General features: G+C 42.8%; 1 protein-coding gene across 4 annotated transcripts in view; it reads right to left on the reverse strand.

Moving 5' to 3' along the window:
- Positions 1 to 23,226, reverse strand: part of KANSL3 (KAT8 regulatory NSL complex subunit 3) — a 100,030-nt gene that overhangs the window by 36,731 nt on the left and 40,073 nt on the right. For 2 of the 4 annotated variants that reach the window (XM_053587369.1, XM_053587370.1), the window contains one exon: positions 10,885 to 18,895. The exons of the other annotated variants lie outside the window; for them this stretch is intronic. In XM_053587369.1, the coding sequence (XP_053443344.1) occupies positions 18,875 to 18,895 (21 nt within the window). In that variant the 3' untranslated portion in view covers positions 10,885 to 18,874. Of the gene's footprint in view, positions 1 to 10,884; positions 18,896 to 23,226 lie in introns of those variants that run through there. 4 annotated transcript variants of the gene reach the window in all.

The raw sequence follows: 23,226 nt of genomic DNA on the forward strand, positions 1-23,226 counted from the left end.
CCAACCTGAGCAAGAGAGAGGGACCCTATCTCGAAAAATAGAGAGACAAGAAAAGGTATGTGTTTTGGGCGGCGCCTGTGGCTCAAAGGGGTAGGACACTGGTCCCACGTGCCAGAGGTGGTGGGTTCAAATCCAGCCCTGGCCAAAAGAAAAGAAAAGAAAAAGAAAAGGTAAAAGGTATGTGTTTTTGTGAAAGCTCACCTATTTCTATTGGTGTACCTTTCTGCATGTACATAATATTTGAATAAAAAGTTTGCATTTTAAAAAGTGCCATGTGTGTAATCCCTGCATGCTAGAAACATAATTGGTCCCTCAATTCTATGCTTCTTATGCCTAGAGTGGTCTTCATAGGAGGGAGAAGGCTTTTTTCTTTGCCCTCCAATAGCCAGCATTCCAGGTCATGAGACAGAGTCTCACTCTGTTACTCCAGCCTAGAGTGCTGTGGCATCAGCCTAGCTCACAACAACCTAAAATTCCTGGCTCCAAGTGATCCTCCTGCCTCAGCCTCCCAAGTAGCCAGGACTGCCGGCACTGGCCACAACACCTGGCTGATTTTTCTATTTTTAGTAGAGACAGGATCTCCCTCTTGATCCAGCTGGTCTCAACTCTTGAGCTCAAGGGATCTTCCTGCCTCAGCCTTCCAAAGTGCTAGGATTACAGCCGTGAGCTACTGCACCCTGCTCAACTACTTCCTTCACTTTTAATTTCTAAAATTATTTTATTTATTTATTTTTTTTGAAGACACGGTCTTACCTGTCACCCTCGGTAGAGTGCCGTGGTGTCATAGCTCACGGCAACCTCAAACTCTTGGGCTCCAGTGATTCTCTTGCGTTAGCCTACTGAGTAGCTGGGACTACAGATGCACAACACCACCTAGCTATTTTTAGAGACGGGGTCTCGCTCTGCTCAGGCTGGTCTCCAACTCCTCAACTCAGGCAATCCACCTGCCTCAGTTTCCCAGAGTGCTAGGATTACAGACATGAGCAACGGCACTTGACCAACCACTTTCTTCTTGACACTGTTCCATGATCTTAGGATCCAATCACAAACCTGGGTGGGTGATGGATGTTTTCTTGATTCTGCCTGTAGGTGTTAAATCATTACCAGCCTACCACATCCACAACATCCATTCTTTCTTCCTTAGGGACTTAAAGGGCTTGTTTACTGACACATCAAGAGGTTGGAGTTAGCTGGTTAGTCCCCCAGGTAATACAGCAAGTTGGGTTGGGTTTTCAAGTCCATTATGATTCCTTTTGAACTTTGTGTAACATGGGCTTTGAAGTGATCAAAAACAAGCAGAGCTTTTTTTTTTCTTTAGAGACAGTCTCACTTTATTCCCCTCCGTAGAGTGCTGTAGCATCACAGTTCACAGCAACCTCCAACTCCTGGGCTTAGGCAATTCTCTTGCCTCAGCCTCCAGAGTAGCTGGAACTATAGGCGCACGCCACAACGCCCTGCTGTTTTATTGTTGCAGTTTGACCTAGGTCGGGTTTGAACTCGTCACCCGGCACATAGGGCCTACCCACTGAACTACAGGCACTGCCCACAAGCAGAGCTTTATTAAAAGTAATCCTTCAGGCTTTTATGACCAGACTTTGTTAACTCGATTTTCATGCCTTCTTCGTTCATCCATCCTTTTTCATGCACAAGACAATAATTCCACTAGGAATCCTTTTTTTTTTTTTTTTTTTTTTATTGTTGGGGATTCATTGAAGGTACAATAAGCCAGGTTACACTGATTGCAATTGTTAGGTAAAGTCCCTCTTGCAATCATGTCTTGCCCCCATAAAGTGTGACACACACCAAGGCCCCACCCCCTCCCTCCGTTCCTCTTTCTGCTTCCCCCCCTCATAACCTTAATTGTCATTAATTGTCCTCATATCAAAATTGAGTACATAGGATTCATGCTTCTCCATTCTTGTGATGCTTTACTAAGAATAATGTCTTCCACTTCCATCCAGGTTAATACGAAGGATGTAAAGTCTCCATTTTTTTTAATGGCTGAATAGTATTCCATGGTATACATATATCACAGCTTGTTAATCCATTCCTGGGTTGGTGGGCATTTAGGCTGTTTCCACATTTTGGCGATTGTAAATTGAGCTGCAATAAACAGTCTAGTACAAGTGTCCTTATGATAAAAGGATTTTTTTCCTTCTGGGTAGATGCCCAGTAATGGGATTGCAGGATCAAATGGGAGGTCTAGCTTGAGTGCTTTGAGGTTTTTCCATACTTCCTTCCAGAAAGGTTGTACTAGTTTGCAGTCCCACCAGCAGTGTAAAAGTGTTCCCTTCTCTCCACATCCACGCCAGCATCTGCAGTTTTGAGATTTTGTGATGTGGGCCATTCTCACTGGGGTTAGATGATATCCCAGGGTTGTTTTGATTTGCATTTCTCTAATATATAGAGATGATGAACATTTTTTCATGTGTTTGTTAGCCATTCGTCTCTCATCTTTAGAGAAAGTCCTATTCATGTCTCTTGCCCATTGATATATGGGATTGTTGGCTTTTTTCATGTGGATTAATTTGAGTTCTCTATAGATCCTAGTTATCAAGCTTTTGTCTGATTGAAAATATGCAAACATCCTTTCCCATTGTGTAGGTTGTCTCTTTGCTTTGGTTATTGTCTCCTTAGCTGTACAGAAGCTTTTCAGTTTAATGAAGTCCCATTTGTTTATTTTTGTTGTTGTTGCAATTGCCATGGCAGTCTTCTTCATGAAGTCTTTCCCCAGGCCAATATCTTCCAGTGTTTTTCCTATGCTTTCTTGGAGGATTTTTATTGTTTGATGCCTTAAATTTAAGTCCTTTATCCATCTTGAATCAATTTTTGTGAGTGGGAAAAGTGTGGGTCCAGTTTCAGTCTTTGACATGTAGACATCCAGTTCTCCCAACACCATTTATTGAATAGGGAGTCTTTCCCCCAAGGTATGTTCTTGTTTGGTTTATCGAAGATTAGGTGGTTGTAAGATGTTAGTTTCATTTCTTGGTTTTCAATTCAATTCCAAGTGTCTATGTCTCTGTTTTTGTGCCAGTACCATGCTGTCTTGAGCACTATGGCTTTGTAGTACAGACTAAAATCTGGTATGCTGATGCCCCCAGCTTTATTTTTATTACTAAGAACTGCCCTAGCTATACGGGGTTTTGTCTGGTTCCATACAAAACGCAGAATCATTTTTTCCAAATCTTGAAAGTACGATGTTGGTATTTTGATAGGAATGGCATTGAATAGGTAGATTGCTTTGGGAAGTATAGACATTTTAACAATGTTGATTCTTCCCGTCCATGAACATGGTATGTTCTTCCATTTGTTCCACTAGGAATCTTTACTTTTGGAAATGTTTTTCTTGGGTGGCGCCTGTGGCTCACTGAGTAGTGCACCAGACCCATATACCGAGGGTGGTGGGTTTGAACCCGACCCCGGCCAAACTGCAGCAACAACAACAACAAATAGCCGGGCATTGTGGCGGGCACCTGTAGTCCCAGCTACTTGGGAGGCTGAGGCAAGAGAATCGCACCTAAGCCCAAGAACTGGAGGTTGCTGTGAGCTGTGACGCCACAGCACTCTACCCAGGACGACAGCTTGAGACTCCGTCTCAAAAAAAAAAAAAAAAAGAAAGAAATGCTTTTGGGCGGCGGTGCCTGTGCCTCAGTGGGTAGGGCTCTGGCCCCATATACCAAGAGTGGCGGGTTCAAACCTGGCCCCAGCCAAACTGCAACAAAAAAATAGCTAGGCATTGTGGCGGGCGCCTATAGTCCCAGCTAATGGGGAGGCTAAGGCAGGGGAATCGCCTAAGCCCAGGAGTTGGAGGTTGCTGTGAGCTGTGTGATGCCACGGCACTCTACTGAGGACGAGAAATTGAGACTCTGTCTCTACAAAAAAAAAAAAAAACAGTTACGTATTTCTCTTCATACACTTTAGGCAGGCGCTAACAATCTAGCTGATATTTCTACAAAAAGTCTTGGAAAATCCCTTGGAGAACTTCAAAATGGTTTTTGTATATTGTAAGCTTTAAGCTAACAGTAATTAAACATGCTAAAAAGCATGGCATCAGAGCTGCCAAGAAACACTTTGGATCTCCTCCCACAGAGAATGTCATCAGCTTGTGGAGGCAACAGGAAGAAAAGCCTTTTCAGATGTCAATACAGAAGGCAATGCGAAGGAAACCTCCAAAGTGGCCAGAGGTGGAGCAGGAGATGAAGACCTGGATTCTGGAGCCGTATCTTGGGCTTAAGCAATTCTCTTGCCTCAGCCTCCCAAGTAGCTGGGATTACAAGTGTCCGCCACATGCCCAGCTACATGAAAAACTTTTCAAAGTAAAATTGAGACTTGTACAGAGAACATCCATATCCTGTTGCCTAGACTCAAGGTTGGCTGAAAATCTTGAATCTACAGGTTTTGTTTTTCACCAAATATGAAAACATTTCAGGCATTATTTCTTCAAATATTTAAGGGGAGATTCATTCCCTTTCCTCTTTTTCTTGAACTCCAGAAACTTTTGGGTTAGATCTTTTGATATTGCCCCACCAGTCCGTAAGGTCCTATTCATTACTTTCAATCTTATTTTTCTCTCTTCTCATTAAATGTGATAATTTCTGTTTCTGTCTTAAGTCAATAACTCTTTTTTTTTGTAGAGACAGTCTCACTGTACCGCCCTCGGGTAAAGTGCCATGACGTCACACGGCTCACAGCAACCTCTAACTCTTGGGCTTAGGCGATTCTTTTACCTCAGCCTCCTGAGCAGCTGGGACTACAGGCGCCCACCACAACGCCCAGCTATTTTTTTGTTGCAGTTTGGCCAGGGCTGGGTTTGAACCCGCCACCCTCGGCATATGGGGCCGGCACCCTACTCACTGAGTCACAGGCGCCACCCTTAAGTCAAAAACTCTTATAATTTCCAATCTGTATTAAGACCATCCATTGAATTTACTTAGTTTTTGGCTTTCTTAAAGCTAGATCTGTTCTGTAAGTTGAATTTTTTATTTCAAGTATTTTTCAGTTATAGAATTTCCCTTTGGTTCTTTTTTCTTTGAGACAGTCTTACTATGTCACCCTCAGTAGAGTGCTGTGGCGTCACAGCTCACAGTAACTTCAAACTCCTAGGCTTAAACGATCCTCTTGCCTCAGCCTCCCAAGTAGCTGGGACTATAGGCGCCCACCACAACACCCAGCTATTTTTTGGTTGGTGTTGTCATTGTTGTTTGGCAGGCCCGAGCTGAATTCGAACCTACCATCTCCAGTGTATGTGGCTGGCACCCTAGCCGTTGAGCTACAGGCACTGAGCCTTGGTTCTTTTTTCTAATTTTGGTTTCTTTTGTGTATTTTTCTTTCTTCCTTTTTTTTTTTTAGACAGAGTCTATGTTGCCCTAGGTAGAGTGCCGTGACATCACAGCTCACAGCAACCTCAAAACTCTTGGGCTCAAGTGAGTCTCTTACCTCAGCCTCCCAAGTAGCTGAGACTACAGGTGCCCACCACAATGCCCAGCTATTTTATTTTATTTTTATTTTTTTTGAGACAGAGTCTCACTATGGCACCCTTGGTAAAGTACTGTCGTGGCATCATAGCTTACAGCAACCTCAAGCTCTTGGGCTCAAACAATTCTCTTGCCTCAGCCTCCTGAGTAGCTGGGACTACAGGCGCCTACCATAACACCCAGCTATTCTTTTTTGTTTGTTTCTTTAGCAGGCCCAGGCCAGGTTCAAATCCACCAGCCCCAGAGCATGTGGCTGGCACCCTAACCATGAGCTATAGATGCCCAACAGAGACATAGGTCTTCTTCTGTTGCCCAGTCTGAAGTGCAGTGGCCCCATCATTACTCACTGCTAAAAGTGAACTCTTGGGCTCAAAATGATCCTTTTGCCTCCGTCTCCCAAGTAGCTGGGACATACCACTGCACCCAATTTATTTTTAATATTTTCTTTTGTAAAGACAGGATCTCCCTGCTGTCAGGAAATCCTGGCCTCAAGTGATCCTCCTGCCTTGGCCTCCCAAACCTGCCACAGGTATGAATCACTATGCAGGCCTGATTGCCTTTTCTCAAGTATGGATAGTATTTTCCTTGTTCTTCACTGAATTTTTTTTTTTTGAGATAGAGTCTCATTTCATTGCCCAGGCTAGAGTACAACAGCCCAATCACCATAACCTCAAACTCCTGGGCTCAGGCAATCCTGCTTCAGCTGCCCCAATAGCTAAGACTGCAAGTGGAAACAATCATGCCAAGCTTTCTCTTCTTTTTTTTTTTTTTTTTAAGTTTTTCTACAGACAGGGTCTTGCTATGTTGCCCAGGATAGTTTCAAACTCCTGGTCTCAAGCAATTCTCCCACCTCAGCCTTCCAAAGTGCTAGGATTATTGTTGTGAGCTACCGTGCCTAATCTTTCAATTATTTTGGATTCTGGACAAACGATATGTTGCAGAGACATTGGAGTCTGTAATGTTGCTGAAAAAATAATGACTTTGCATGCTAACAGGGTAGGTAACTTGACTAAATTCAAACTGCAAAGTGTCTGCTCTACAGTCAGAAGCAGCTGATATTTCAGTTTAGTCCTTTCAGCCTTAGCTGGACTGGTAGAAAGAAGTCTGCCCCATGAATGTATAGTTTTGCCTCAGTTTTTATTTTGTCTATTTTTAGTAGAGATGGGGTATCACTTTTGCTCAGGCTGGTCTCAAACCCGTGAGCTCAAGCTATCCACCCTCCTTGGCCTCACAGAGTGCTAAGATTATAGGCATGAGCCACCACACCTCCCCATGTATGCAGAGTTTAGGGGCTATGGTTTGAGTAGAATGTATATATAGTACTTGAGGCTCATTCTCTCTTTTTTTTATGGAATTATCCCCTCACTTTCCAGCTGCTGTGGTCTTGGCTACTTCTTCGAGCTAGTAAAGCAGCACAATTCCAAGTTTTAGTGACTCTGCCCAGTACACACTATGGCTTGCCCTCAGGCTAAAAGCCATACAAACATGAAATTCACTCTTTTCTCTGTCACCAACCTTTTAGTATCTGAGCTTGTTAACTCTAGCAGCTTCTCGTTTTTACATTTTTTCTTTTTTTGAGACAGAGTCTCATTATGTCGCCCTTGGTAGAGTGCTGCTGTGTCACCAGCTCACAGCAACCTCAAACTCTTGGGCTTAAGCAATTCTCTTGCCTCAGTCTCCCAAGTAGCTGGGACTATAGGCACCCACCACAATGCCTGGCTATTTTCTATTACAGCTGTCATTGTTGGTTAGCTGGCCCAGGCTGGGTTCAAACCCGCCACCCTCAGCGTATAAGGCTGGCACAGTAACCGCTGCACTATGGGCGCTGCACTATGAGCCTGCTTTTACATTTTTTTCAGTTTATATTTATTGTGTGTGTGTGGAATGGTCTGTTGGGACCTACTTGGGTATTACCTGAAGCAGAGTCCTCTCAGTCCTTGAGTCTCGACATGGGTATATACCCTTGTAAAAGCTAAACAAAATACAGAGCATTTTTCTCCCCACTGAAAATGTTCCTGTGCTCCCAGTCTCCTCTCAATCACTGATTTGTTTTTTTCTTTCTGTTTTTTTTTTTTGTAGAGACAGAGTCTCACTTTATCACCCTCGGTAGAGTGCCATGGCATCACACAGCTCACAGCAACCTCCAACTCCTGGGCTTAAGTGATTCTCCTGCCTCAGCCTCCCGAGTAGCTGGGACTACAGGCGCCCGCCACAACGCCCAGCTATTTTTTGGTTTGCAGTTCAGCCGGGGCCGGGTTTGAACCCGCCACCCTCGGTATATGGGGCCGGCGCCCTACCGACTGAGCCACAGGCGCCGCCCCTGTTTTTTTTTTTTTTTTTTTAATAGTGACTGGGTCTCGTTCTTGCTTCGGCTGATCTCCAACTCCTGAGCTCAAGCGATCCGCTCATCTCGGCCTCCCAGAGTTCAACCACTGATTTCTATAACCAGAGATCAGCTTTGCCTGAATTTAGATTTGGTGTTAAGTGGAGTCAGACTATATAGTCTTTTGGGCCCAACTTCTTCTATTCAGCATGATACTGTTGAGATTGATCCACGTTATTCATTAAGCATCAGTGGTTCATTACTAAAATAGTGTTCCACCATGTAAAAATGCCACAGTATGTATATCCATTTTCCTATTAAGGGATACTGGATCTATTTTTAGGTTTTGGCTATTATAAATAAAGCCAATATGAATGTACTTGTGTAAGTCCATATTTTTATGGACACATTATCACTTCTCTCTTGTAACACAGGAGGGAAATTGCTGGAAGGTTGGTTTAGCATCTCACACTACTACCAGCAATGTATGAGCATTTCAGATGTTCCTTGCTAACAGCCAGTGTTGTTTTTAATTTTAGCCCTTCTCTTGAATATTGTGCTATTTTATTGGTTCTAAAGTGCATTTTATTGATGACTAATAATGTTGGAAACTCCTTTTTGTGGATTGGCTTTTGCCAATATTTACTGCATTTTTAAAAATTAGTGATTGGAAATAATTTTTATGCTGGATGTGTCCTTGGTCAAATAAGTATTACAAACATCTGAGTCTGTGATTAGCTATTAATTTTTTTTGCTTTTATTATTTTTTAATTGACATATAATTGTACATATTTATGGGGTACAGTGTGATACATATATACAATGTGCAATGATCAAATCAGGGTAATCAGCATACCCGTCACCTCAAATATTATTTATGTTGGAAACATTCAAAATCCATCTGAATCTACAATAAATTGATATGAATTATGGTCACCCTATAGTGATGTAGAATACTAGAACTTATATAGAACTTACTTTTATATCCATTAACCAAACTTTAGCCATCCCCCCTGATCCCATTACCTTCTCCACCTCTAGTAACTACTAATCTATAGCCCACTTCAATAAAATCAATTTATTTTAGCTTCCACATGAGAACAGGCAGTACTTATCTTTCTGTGCCTGACTTACTTTAACATGTTCTCCAAGCTCATCCATGTTATTGCAAATGACAGAATTTCATTCTTTTATTTATTTATTTTTTGAGACAGAGCCTCAAGCTGTCGCCCTGGGTAGAGTGCCTTGGCATCACAGCTCACAGCAACCTCCAACTCCTGGGCTCAAGCGATTCTCCTGCCTCCACCTCCCAAGTAGCTGGGACTACAGGTGCCCGCTACAACGCCCAGCTATTTTTTGGTTGCAGCCATCATTGTTGTTTGGCGGGTCCGGGCTGGATTCGCACCTGCCAGCTCAGGTGTATGTGGCTGGCGCCTTAGCAGCTTGAGCCACAGGTACCGAGCCGAATTTCATTCTTTTTAAAGAGCTAAATAGTATTCCATTCTGTACATATGTGACTATATCCTATTCTCCTTATTAAATCCTCTGCTGAGGGACACTTAGGTTGGCTCTCCACCTTGGCTGTTGTGAACAGTGCTGCAATTAAACACAGGAGTCTTTATGTGGCATATCTTCTGAAGCTTTGTATACCTGAGAACATTCTTATCATGCCTAACATTTAAATTCTATGTTCTTTCCCTCCAGTACATAGAAAACATTAATGTTCTAATATCTCACATCAGTTTGGTTCTGGTTCAAACGCTGGTGGACCCACATTTTCTCTATGTAAACCTTTAGGATTTTTTTTTTTTTTTGAGGCAGAGTCTACTCTGTTGCCCTGGGTAAAGTACTATGGCTCTCTAGCTCATAGAAACCTCAAACTTTTTTGGATTCAAACCTCCCAAGTAGCTGGGCCTACAGGCGCCCACCACAACACCTGGCTAATTTTCCTATGTTTAGTAGAGACAGGGTCTCCTCTTACTCAGGCTGGTCTCAAACTCCTGAGTTCAAGCAGTCTACCCACCTCAGCCTCCCAAAGTGCTAAGATTACAGGTGTGAGCCACCACATCTGGCTTAATATGTCTAGATATGGGTCTTCCCTATTGCTACCATTTGAGACTCCATGTCAACCCTTTCAAATTGAAGCCTTTCAATGATCTCTTCTTAGAAACTTATCCTCCAGTATTTAAAAATTATTTCCTCCCACTTTTCTCTTACTTTTTTTCTCTCTGCAGTTTTTGGCCAGGGCCGGGTTTGAACCTGCCACCTCTGGTATATGGAGCCAGCACCCTACTCCCCGAGCCACAGGCGCTGCCCACTTTTTTTTTTTTTTCTTTAAAGAGATAGGTTTTTGCTATGTTGTCCAGGCCGGAGTGCAGCAGCTATTCATGGACACAACCTTAGCTCACTGTGACTGTGGCTCACTACAATCCTCCCTCCTCAGCCTCTTGAGTAAGTAGAACTATAACACATGCCATTGTGCATGGCTTTCTCTCTATTACTCTACTGTTTCTACTTCTATTCTCTGTACTTCCTGGCTTTTCTGATGGCTTCCAGAATTCCTAACCCTAATCTTCCAACTCAGTAATGCATTTTTTGGCCAAATCTCTTTTACTCTTTATCCCATCATTACCTTGCTTTATGAATTATATCTTGTACATATTATTTCTATCTGGGTTTTACAAATTGACTTCCTTATTGTTTCATATTGATAATATCTAATCATAACTCTTTAAGTGTATTCACCATATATGCTTCAAAACGTTTATTGCCCACTGTTGCCTTTTTTGGAGGTGACTGTCTCCTCAAATGTCAAGCTATTTAGATGGTATAAAGACAACCAAGTGAGAAACCAAAACTTTCATTCCAGTGGTCGTAATGAAACCTCCAACCTCATCCTTGCTGCCTTAGAGACCAAGTGTTAGCCCTAGACCAGTGGTTCTCAACCTTCCTAATGCCATGAACTGTTAAAACAGTCCAAAGGGGGGGCGGCACCTGTGGCTCAGTCGGTAAGGCACCGGCCCCATATACCGAGGGTGGCGGGTTCAAACCCGGCCCCGGCCAAACTGCAACAAAAAAATAGCCGGGCGTTGTGGCGGGCACCTGTAGTCCCAGCTACTTGGGAGGCTGAGGCAAGAGAATCGCTTAAGCCCTGGAGTTGGAGGTTGCTGTGAGCTGTGTGATGCCACAGCACTCTACCCAGGGCCATAAAGTGAGACTCTGTCTCTACAAAAAAAAAAAAAAAAAACCAGTCCAAAGGGGTCACAACCCATAGGTTGAGAACCGCTGGCCTAGATATCCATCCCTATCCACAACACAGATGAGCTTAGAGAAAGACATGTTAAGCAAAGTAAGTCAGCACAGGGGTAAGGAGTGCCCTGGTCCCATCTGGCAAAAGCCTAGGGGAAAGTCAAGACATTTACCACTGCCATGCAGTGAGGCCATGCAAATGAGGCCATGCAACCCCCACAGCATTAGCTGAGACCACATGAGGAAGACTAACAGGCTATCTCTTTCCATTCCAGCCAGGATTGCATCTACGTACGGTCCCTAGTTCCTAGTGAAGAGTTGATACTCCCACCTCTACCTAGCAGTCAACAGGAGTGTCTTCCCCACACCAATGTCAGTAAAAGCCAAATGGGGATCCTAGACTTCCAACCCACCTAGCAGGAACAAAGCAGCTTCCCTTTTACCCTACCAGAGCAGAGTCAGATAAGGTCTGTTAAAACAGATTTAAAAAAAAATCTAGAGTTTCACAGATAATACCCCAAATGTCCAAGTTTTATCCAAAACCGTTCAAAGAACATATCAAGAACCAAAAAAACCACTCGAATGAGAAAAAGATACATCAGGATGTCACAGATATCAGAATTGTCTGACAAGGATTTTTAAGCAGCCATCATAAAAAATGTTCAGCATTTAGACAAAGGAAAAATAGAAATTCTCAGGAAGGAAAGAGGAAATATAAAGAACAAAAATTTTAAAACTAAAAAACAGAACCTAACTGAAAACCTCAAAGAATGGGCTCGACAGCAGAACAGAGAAACAGAGGAAAGAATGAGTGACACAGAAAAATAGAAATTATACAGTCTGAAGAAAGAGTAAGCCAACTGAAAAACAAAAAACAAAAAACAGAGCCTCAGAGGTCTGTGGTACTATGCCTAGACACCTAATAGTCACATCACTGGGGTCATGAAAGAAAGGAAACAAACGCCCAAACAGAAAAAACACCTAGTTAGGTGTGGTGAGGCATGTCTGTAGTCCTAGCTACTCAGGAGATAGAGGATGGTTTGAGCGCTGGAGTTAAGGCTACGGGCAGCCACGATTGTACTACTGCATTTCAGCCTGGGCAACAGAGCCATATTCTGTCTCTTTAAAAAAAAAAAAAAGAAAAGAGGCGGGCGCGGTGGCTCACGCCTGTAATCCCAGCACTGTTGGGAGGCTGAGGAGGGAGAATTGTTTGAGCTCAGGAGTTCAAGATCGCCTGGGTGACAGTGAGACCCTGACTCATGAAAAAAATGGAAAAACCCAGCTGGGCTCCACGGGGAGCACCCATAATCCCAGCGGCTTCCGGAGGCTGAGGCAGCGGGGTGCCCACAGCCCGAAGTCTGAGGTTGCGGTCAGCTATTGCCCACTGCACTCTGCTCAGGGGCATAGGGTGGAACCCTGTCTCAACAAAAAAAAAAAAGAAAAGAAAAGAAAGAAAAAAACATTGAAAGCACAAAGAAAGAAATGACATCTTACCTATAAGGGAAAATGATTCAAATGACAGTGAATTTTTCATCAGAAAACAAAGAAGTATCACAACATTTTTCAAATACTGAAAGAAAAGTCAACCCAGAATTTTGTACCTAACAAAAATATCCTTTATTAATGAAAAGGAAATTAAGACATTCTTAGAAAAGAAACGCTAAATCTGCTGCTAGCTAACAACAAAAGAAATGGCCAAAGAGAGTTCTCTAAGCACAAAGGAAATGATAAAAGAAGGAATCTTGGCATATCAAGGAGGAAGAAAGAACAAAGGAAAGGATAAAAATATGGATAAATACAACAGACTTTCCCTGTCTTGAGTTTTCTGAACTACATCTGAAGCAAAACTTACAATACTGTCTAAAGTGGTTCTCAAAGTATATAAACAATTACATTAGAAATGGGAAAGGATAATGTGGATACCAGGAGACTGTGATAAATTATGTATACACAATGTAACACTTTGAGCAACCACTTAAAAAAAAAACTATGTAAGGAGACAGAGAAAAAACACTTTGAACAAATTAAAATTGTATTCTAAAGAAGTATTCAAGTAACTCACTAGAAGACAAGAAAAATAAAATAGAAACAAAACAGAATAAAAACCGTAATGACTAACTTAAGTAAACCCTATCTATAATTACGTATAATTGGAAAATAGTCTAAAAACACCAATTATAAGACAGAGTTGGCAGAGAAAAAAATCCTATCTACGGCATTGCAGTCTATAAGAAACTCACTTAAGACCAAGAGCAGTGGCTCATGCCTGTAATCCTGGCACCCTGGGAGCCCGAGGTGGGTGGACTGCCTGAGCTCACGGGTTCAAGACCAGCCTGAGTCAGAGCAAGACCTCGTCTCTAAAAATAGCCAGGCGTTGTGGGGGGCGCCTATAGTTCCCGCTATTCAGAAGGCCAAGGTGAGAGAGCTGCTTAAGCTCAGGGGTTCAAATTTGCAACGAGCTACAAGTGAGCCACTGTACTCCAGCTTGGGCAACACAGCAAGACCCTCTCTCTTAAAAAAATAAAGTAAGCAGGCATAGCTATATGAATGCCAGATAATGTAGACTTTATAGGGCAAAGAAAATTACCAGGGACAAAGAGGGAACATTATATAACGATAAAAGGGTCAATACATCAAAAAGACAGCATCACTAACGTGTATGTACCAAATAACAGAACTGCAAAATATTTGAAGCAAAAACTTACTAGAACTGAAAAGAGATGTAGATAATTCCACAAATACAGGTGGAGATTTCAACACCATTCTTTTAACAATCAATAGAATAACTTGACAGAAAGTCAGCAAGGATATACAAGAACTCACCAATACCATCAAGCAACAGAATTTTATCAGTATTTATAGACCACTCCACCCAGCAACAGAATACATGCTCTTTTCAAGCACCCGACTCAACACATACCAAGTTAGACCATTGTATCCTAGAACATAAACAAACCTCAACATATTTAAAAGTCCACAATGAGATTATCACTACATACCTATTAGAATGGCTGAAACAAAAAATAAGACAGTATCAAATGCTGGTAAGGATGCAGAGAAACTGGATCCCTTATGCTGTAAAATGATACAACTACTCTGGAAAACAGCTTGTCAGTTTCTTAAAAAACTAAAAACATACTGTATGACCTAATAATTACACTCCTGGGCATTTATCCCAGAGAAATGCAAACTCATGTTTCTATAAAAACTTGCAATTGGTCACAGCAGCAGCTTTATTTGTAATAGCACCAAACTGGAAACAATCAAAATGTTTCTAAATAGGTAAATGGTTACACAAATGGTAGTACAGCAATACCATGGAATACTATTCAGCAGTAAAAGGAATGAACTACTGATACACATAACTTGGATGACTATCAAAGGAATTATACTGAGTGAAAACAAGACCTCAAAAGGGAATGTACTGTAAGATTCTATTTACCATTTTTTGCCATGTATAATACCCAAATTTTGACCCAAACATTCAGGAAAAAAAATTTCTCATTTTAATTTTTTAATTCAAATTTTTATTTGTATTTAGGTACTTGTTTATTGTATTATAAAGGAACTTTAGTATTTTTTTCATAGTTACACTTTTAACATATAAGCATAAATAATTAAAAATATTTATATAGATAAGGAATTACCACTACCCATGTACAATTTGGAGCATCTTTATTTTTCTCTAAAAATTTTTGCCAAAAATTTTTTTTGCACATTACACATGGCAAAATATGGCATACATCATTCTATGTCTAGAGATGTAGAAGAAGTTAGTGATTACCATGGGTTAGGAATGGTGGGTTGGAAATGGCTGGGTGTATGACTATAAAGAGGTAGCATGAGGGAGAGCTTTGTGCTGATGGGACAGTTCTGTGTCTTGATTGTGGTTATAGGGATAAAATTATATAGAACTATGTACACACATCATGTCAGAGTCATTTTACTGGTTTTCGTTTTGAACTACTAGTTATATGAGATGCAAGCCCTGGGGAAAACATGGTAAATGAGACATGGACCTCCCTATAATGTCACTGCAAATTAAAAACACACATATATCTAAATAGCCCAACAGTGTGTGTGTGTTTTTTAATCCCTAAAGACTTGTTAGAAAAGTAATAACATGAACCACATGACTTCATCCTCTAGACACCATTACTAGACCAAAAGGGAAGGGATAAGAAGAACCAATTTACAAATGAGACTGAACCAATCAGGTTGTCTTCAGAATTTGAACTGAAAGACAGGGAGACTGGCCACCCATGAAGGTCCCCACAGCTGAAAAGCCCTGTGATGGTGTGATCAAAACTGGTTCCCAGTAAGTGCAAGCCAACTGAGGTCATGGGGCAAACAGCAAAAACTGTGAGGATCCTCGTCTATAAGAATGCCCCTTGAGAAAATATTCCCCTTTATAGCTATTTTGCTGAATAAATAGGTTTCTTCTTCTTGCAACCATCAATCTTGACTAAAACATATGCTTGAAAAGAAAATAAAGTAACAAAGACTTGTCTGCATCATAATTTGCTACAGTCCTGTCCCTACACTTCTGAAATAAGATGGCTGTCACTTAAGCAATCTAATCATCCTCTTACTTCATCCACCCCAGCAGAGTTAGTAAGACTAGAGTTGAGAGGGCGGGAAGAGCACCTGTACCAGGTCTCCACTAAAGGACAGTAACAAGATGTGCCCAGGTAAACTAGATATTACAAGCAGTTTACTAGAACAGTCTCCACCCAGAGGGCTCCAGTGCCAAGTATAGGGACCCAGAAATTAAGGGTTGGAAGAAAGGTCCTCTTGGAAACAAGTTCACAAATCTAGAGGTTGGAGTTCATTCATTTATCTCTAAGTATTTATTTATTAAGGGTAGGTGAAGTATAGGATGTGCAAAGGGATACTGATCTCTCAGGATCAAGGGTGAGTGACTCCGCCTCCTGACTCAGGCCCAGCCAAGAACCCTCCCCTCACCCTCCTCGTCTCATCCCACAACAGCATCATTTATTCTTGACCTGGTGAGAAGTAAATTGAAAGGGATAACATGTAGGCCAAACCACCATCACCTCACCTCCTGGGCTAACCTCCATTTCCAGCCTCCCATCTCAGAATCTCAGAATCCCAGAACAGTGCAGAGTAGAACAGACTCTGATATCAGACTGCCTGGGTTCCAGTCCTGCTTCTGCCACTTTCTGCTGTGTGACTTCTCTGTGCCTCAGTTTCCTCACCTGTAAAAAGGGAATTAAAGTACCCATCTCATACTATGTGGCATCACTGAGATGATCACTAGTACAATTATTTTAGCTATATTTTCTGTGCCCACTTTATTGGTAGTAACCAGAATACACATGAGAAGTCAACTGAAAACAAGGTGAAGCAATCCAAAGGTGGTTTTGGCTTTTTTAATTGTTCTTGCTACTGTAAGAATAGAATTGCCACAGGGGCTCAGCTCTATAACCCCATACAGTCCAAGATTGTTCCATTATTAGGACAAAGAGTAAAGAGAACATCTTCCTCCCTCAGTGACCTCTTCTCAAAGCCCAAGGAAATCTTCCATAAGGTATCAACATACATCTGTCATCCAAGAATTTAAGGCCTTCTTTATCTTTCTACATTTTCCACCAATTACATCACCTTCTGAAGTATAGACTCAAGGTTTGCTATGAAATAGGTAAACCTTCCTTTCACATTTCAAGAAGTGGTTTGAGAAGGGAACTGGGGAACATGACTCAATAAACTTCAACCGGTTCCCCTATTAGCCTGTCCCTCAAGGTGTAGAACCATCAATGTTCTCACGGCTCCCCTTCTCCACAGTTCTGGATTTCTCCAAGTTGTATAGCCCAAGCCTCAGGAAGTCATCCATAGGGGGAAGCACATTAGGACTGACCACAAAGGCTGGCCAACTTGTTAGTTTCTCTTTGGCCCCAGTACACATCAGGCCAGCATCTTTCAGGAGCAGCCCTTGCAGCATCATCTAGGCTGCTCTCCTAAGTCAAGAATAGGTGTTTTAAGACCTTCTGTCTGTCCTAATTAATTCCTAAAAGTTCCACATAGCCTTGTACAGCCTTACTGTTCTCTGCTCTTTTAGTGTGTTATGATCCTATTTGTAAAGCTATCAACCACCTGAATCCTGAAGGCCTTTTTCAAATTTTGTACCTTCCCCAAATTTATTATAATAAATACCTCCTGAATTTCAGACATTTCAGAAAGTTGTCTACAAGCTAATGCAAAAATCCAGCCTAAATTTTTGTGATATATTACTGAGACCAGTTTGTCAGATCAGTGAGGGAAGGTACAGCCTCCCTGACCAGCCTCATCCGAGACTCCTGCACACTTAATCCCATCTAGCTGCCACTAACTGAACTGAACACGGGGGCCTGGTAAAGACTGATACATAATGCAGTGTGGGTCAGGACCTGGACCACAATTTGAGTCATGCTGTGGCTCTCCCTGCCTATAGAAAAGGACACTGAGAAGATCACACTTGGGTTGCTCTATGCATTACCTTGACTGAAAACATTCTAAGTATAGAACAGAAAGGAAGCTGCTCTGGAGGGTAAGTTCTAAGACAAACCTAACTATCTTTGTACACAAGTGTTATAAAGAGGTAAGGACAAGCTCAGAGCACCATCTTCTTGACCATTTTTCCAGGGATTACTACCTGCTGGGCTCAGGTGAGTACCAATAGCCCTGCACAGTAGTCACTGCCAGTAATCTTCCAACTTCTAAGCAAAAAACAAAAAGTTCCAGAAACAAAAACTCTAAAGCACAATCTTTGTGTTCTGATGCCCCAACCTTCCAGCAAAGGCCAAAATTCTATGCAGCTTGTTGTTCCTACTTCACCTTCAGGCACTGAAGGTAGGACTTTCAGGGTTTGGACTTTCTTCCCTCTGACTTGGCAAATTCTTCTCCTCTCCAGCTGAATCACCAGTTCCTTAGGTGCCAGACGCAGAGACCCACACCCAAGTTCTTTTCACCATAAGGCTTATGGCATGTTCTTTAACCCATGTACTTTGCTGTTCTATTCCTCTTCTTCAGCCTATCTGGACCTGAAAACTCTCTGGATATAGGAATTGCTCAAAGCATGGTAAAAAGGAAAATGGAGCCAGCTCTCACCTCCTGGCAACCACTGCTTCCCACATCTAGAGTATGCCAAAAGAGAGGAAAGATGACAGCCCAGTTCTCTATGCCTTCATTGTGAAACACAAAAATCTTAAGTTTCCAAGTCTCAGCAGGTTATTCAGTATCTGGTGTGGTTTCTGAAGGGAGTTGCATAGGAAACACTCTCCTGTGGCTGCTCAGTGAAGGCCAACAGTGATATCTAAAGCAATACCTTTTGGCTCTGAACCACCAGCCTGTAAGCCAGGACGAACCCAGTCCTTAGCAAAGGGCTTTCGATCTTAACTACTGTGGCCCTAGACAATGTGGACATCTCTTCCCAAATGGGTACAGGGGGTAGTGCAGACTTCCAAAAGGAAATTCCTTCATGTAATGCAGTGCTCAGTCCAACACTGAAACTAGGGCCAAACCTCATTTTAAGCAAGGAAGTATGCTCTGATCCATGCACAGCCAGATCTGCTGAGGCTGGGGATTCTGGAACTGTACTTGCAGATCCTAGAGGATGGTGCTTCCCTTGTTGGTGCCGTTATCACCTAACCTAACAGCTTCTCTGAAGACCCAAAGGCCCAACCCTGAAGAGAGTTGGCAGAGGCAAAAATGGCTGTCTTAAAGAGGTCTTCAGACACATGGACAGCTCAGCAGGACTCCGCATGTGTCCAGGGCCCACCATGAGGTAGCCATCACCAACCTGGTGAGGAGGACATATCACATGGCATCTTCAGGGTGCTGGAGGCAGGCGCTGTGGCAGGAGAGGTGAACAAGGGTCAAAGCTTTGCCAGGTTACCACATCCAGACCCTTTAAGCCAGTCATCCCACTTCTGAGAATTTATGCCAAAGAACTCACAATAGGGAAGAAGCTAAATACCAAAAGGACATGTGCCAATGGTTAACAGAACATAAACTCTACAGTCAGAGACTCACCTTACTCTCTGAGCCTCCTTTTCCTCATCTATGAGATACAGATGATAGGACCTACTTTCCACAGTTGTTGTGAGGATTAAATGAGATATGCCAAATAAAGCACCTGAATACAATATGCGTTCAACTATAAAGGTCAGCTTTTATTACATATGAAGACAGGAAGGAAATGCAAAGAAAAGGAAATAGGTGAGTTATTAACAGAACAATAGAACTAAAGGGAAGATTTCCACAATTGCTCTGACAATATCACTTTGTAGGTCTTTGACATGTAGGTATATGGACGATTCCATCTACTACTGTCCCCTGCAGCTCAAGAAGAAGGAAGCACAGAGCGGGTGTGGCTTTTTTCCCCAAGGCTTTTCCCACTTTTCTAGATTTCGCCCTTGGGAAACTCCTAAGAGGTGACTGAGAATGTAAAGAAGGGGAAGACAGAAAGCACAAAAGGGGACAAATGAAGAAGGTTTGATAATAAAAATCTCAGGGGCTTCCCATGCCCATCTGTGCACAGATCATCACTCTGTTCTGGTTATGACTACACTTGAAAGTGAGCATCCTCAACCAGGTGCTGTTACAAGGCTGCAGCAAGACCACTGCTGTGGGCTGACAGCTAGAAGTGCTGCCTGCCTACATGACACAGTCATGTTTTGGCCAGTAGGCCAGAGAAAAGACCACTCATATTCACCATAGGCAAGGAGTCCATTTTATGGACTTTGACACATAGCACAACATTGTCCCTACCCTTCTCCTCCCTCCTCAAAGCTTCTAGGCTGTTAGGAATAACTATAGTCCATTCCCTGGGCGGTGCCTGTGGCTGAGTAGGAAGCCTACCCCATATACTGAGGGTGGCGGGTTCAAACCCGGCCCTGGCCAAATTGCAACAAAAAACAGCAGGGAGTTGTGTAGTCCCAGCTACTCGGGAGGCTGAGGCAAGAGAATGGCCCTAAGCCCAGGATCTGGAGGTTGCTGTGAGCTGTGTGATGCCACCGCACTCTACCGAGGGAGACAAAGTGAGACTCTAACAAAAAAAAAAAAAACAACAACAGTCCATTCCCATAAAGGAAACACATATTAAATGCTCATCAGTGCCAGAAACAAAACCGTTTGATGGCTTGCACAGACCTTACAGAAGTCTAATTGGTGTATATCTTTTTTCTTTTTAAATTCATTCCATTCTTGCTAGGCACTGTGCTCATGCCTCTAATTATAGCACTTTGGGGAACCAAGGTGGGAAAATCCCTTGAGCCCAGGAATTCAGGACCAGTATGGATTAACACTAAGACCTCATCTTTAAGAAAAACTGAAAATTAGGTGTGAGGGCAGGTGCCTGTGGTCCCAGCTACTTGGGAGGCTGCAGAAAGAGGATCTCCTAAGCCCAGGAGTGGGAGATTGCAGTGAGCTATAATGACACCACTGAACTCTAGCCTGGGCAACAGAGCAAGACTCTGCCTAAAAAATAAATAAACTAAAATTCATCCATCCACCCCAAATAAAAAAGGATTGTTTTTTAAAACCTAAATACAACACTATTATCATGTATAATAAAGTTAACAATTTCTTAATATCAACAACTATCCAGCTGGTGTTCAAACTTCTAATTGCCTAATAAATGTCAAAAAATGGATAGTTTGTTTCTCAACATTTAAAAATTTATCTTCCGAAAGTCTGAGAAGATTCTGAGCTCCTACTAATCCCATCAGCAGAATCACTCACTTAAACTAATTTCCTCACTAGGCTAGATGAGAAAAATCAACAAGCAGAGAGGTTAGTTGGCTGAAAACAGATGACCTGATCCATAGTTCAGGGCTCTTTCCTCAATATATAATGGCTGGTGGTCTCAATACTGAGGTAACCATTAGAAGCTTTTGGGTCAGCAGGCCTTAATCTAATACATCATCTTGCCTGTTAGAAAAGAATCACCACTAAATCCCTCCTAGTAATTACATGCCCATTTTACTAAGACTTTTTTTTTTTTGAAGACAGAGTCTCACTTTGTTGCCCTCAATAGAGTGCCATGCTGTCATAGCTCATAGAAACCTCAAACTCTAGAGCTTACACGATTCTCTTGCCTCAGCCTGAGCCTGGGGCTACAGGTACCTACCACAACGCCTGGCTATTTTTTTAGAAACGGGGGTCTCACTCTGGCTCTGGCTGGTCTTGAACTCAGTGAGCTCAGGCAATCCACCCACCTCAGCCTCCCAAGTGCTAGGATTACAGGCATGAGCCATCACACCTGGCCTTTACTAAGACATGTTAACAGCATCAGGTAGAAAAAAGCCCAGACCTTGATCTTTACTCTTCTTTGTTAACCATAAAAAGAGAGGATTTTCAGCTCGGCTCTCGTAGCTCAGTGGTTAGGGCACTGGCCACATACACCAAGGCAGGCAGGTTTGAACTGGGCCTGGGCCTGCCGAACAACAACTGCAACAAAAAAATAGCCAGGCATTATGGGGGGTGCCTGCAGTCCCAGCTATTCAGCAGGTTAAGGCAAGAGAATCACTTAAGCCCAAGAGTTTGAGGTTTCTGTAAGCTATGATGCTACAGCACGCCACTGAGGGTGACACTATCTCAAAAAAAAAAAAAAGACAAGGTGGCGTCTGTGGCTCAAGGAGCAGGGAACTGGCCCCATATACCGGAGGTGGCGGGTTCAAACCTGGCCCCATCCAAAAACTGCAACATAAGAGAGGTCAGGGCGGCACCTGTGGCTCAAGGAGGAGGGCGCTGGCCCTGTATACCAGGGGTGGTGGGTTTAAACCTGGCCCTGGCCAAGAACTGCAAAAAAAAAAAAAAGATTTGGAGCAGCACCTATGACTCAGTAGGTAGGGCACAGGCCCCATATACTGAGGGTGAGTTCAATCCGGCCCCAACCAAACTGCAACAAAAAAAATAGCCAGGCATTACGGCGGGCACCTGTGGTCCAGCTACTCAGGAGGCTGAGGCAAGAGAATCGCCTAAGCCCAGGAGTTGGAGGTTGCTGTGAGCTGTGTGACACCACGGCACTGTACTAAGGGCGATAAAATGAGACTGTCTCTACAAAAAAAAAAGGGGGGGGTGGAGAGAATTCTCAATTATCTCTGATCTCTTCTCAACACTAACCAGCTCCCACAAGCCTTAGCAAGCCCAGGAAGACCACCTGATATAGAAGGAAGCTGTCTTGGGTCAAGAATCTGTGTTCTTGGTTGTATTATCAATGTGGCATCAGCAAAGATGAAAACAGCCTAAAAATAGGTCCAAATGGTTTTGTAGATCACTTCCAACAAAGGATCGTTTCTGTACTAAGTAACTGTTTCAGAGTATAAGAAAAAAAAAACACTTCTGATTTCATTCTACAAAGATTGAATCGCCACTTTTTTTTTTCCTTTTTTTTTGGAGCCAGAGTCTTAAGCTGTCACCCTGGGTAAAGTGTCATGGCATCACAGCTCACAGCAACCTCATACTCTTGGGCTTAAGCGATTCTCTTGCCTCAGCCTCCCAAGTAGCTGGGACCATGGGCGCCCACTACAACACCCAGCCATTTTTTTGGTTGCAGTTGTCATTGTTGTTTGGCGGGCCCGGGCTGGATTCGAACCCGCCAGCCCCAGTGTATGTGGCTGGCGCTGAGCTGAATCACCACTTTTATATACATGGGCAAGGAAAGCAAACACATACAAAAGTAGGAGGGTGGAAGAAGGAAAACTATAGGCCAATTTCTAATAAACATATTACATAGAGGCCAAAGAGCAAATAGAAGGAATAGACACGCTTTTCCTTTGAACAACTTAAGCTTCCTTCTTTTTTCATTTTGTTCTCTTTTGATAGGGTCATGTTTCCTTTTTATGAACTATAAAAATAAATTAGGGGATGTGCAAAGAAGAATAGGACATACTGAAAAAGCCACTGAACCTGGAATTCAGACAGTTTGATATTAAAAACCTATTAAAGTGGGTGACGCCTATGGCTCAGTCGGTAAGGCGCTGGCCCCATATACCGAGGGTGGCGGGTTCAATCCCGGCCCTGGCTGAACTGCAACCAAAAAATAGCTGGGCGTTGTGGCAGGCGCCTGTAGTCCCAGCTACTCGGGAGGCTGAGGCAAGAGAATCGCTTAAGCCCAGGAGTTGGAGGTTGCTGTGAGCTGTGTGATGCCATGGCACTCTACCGAGGGCCATAAAGTGA

Source organism: Nycticebus coucang, chromosome 4 (assembly GCF_027406575.1).
Source record: "Nycticebus coucang isolate mNycCou1 chromosome 4, mNycCou1.pri, whole genome shotgun sequence".
In the NCBI taxonomy this organism is placed as follows: Eukaryota; Metazoa; Chordata; class Mammalia; order Primates; family Lorisidae; genus Nycticebus; species Nycticebus coucang.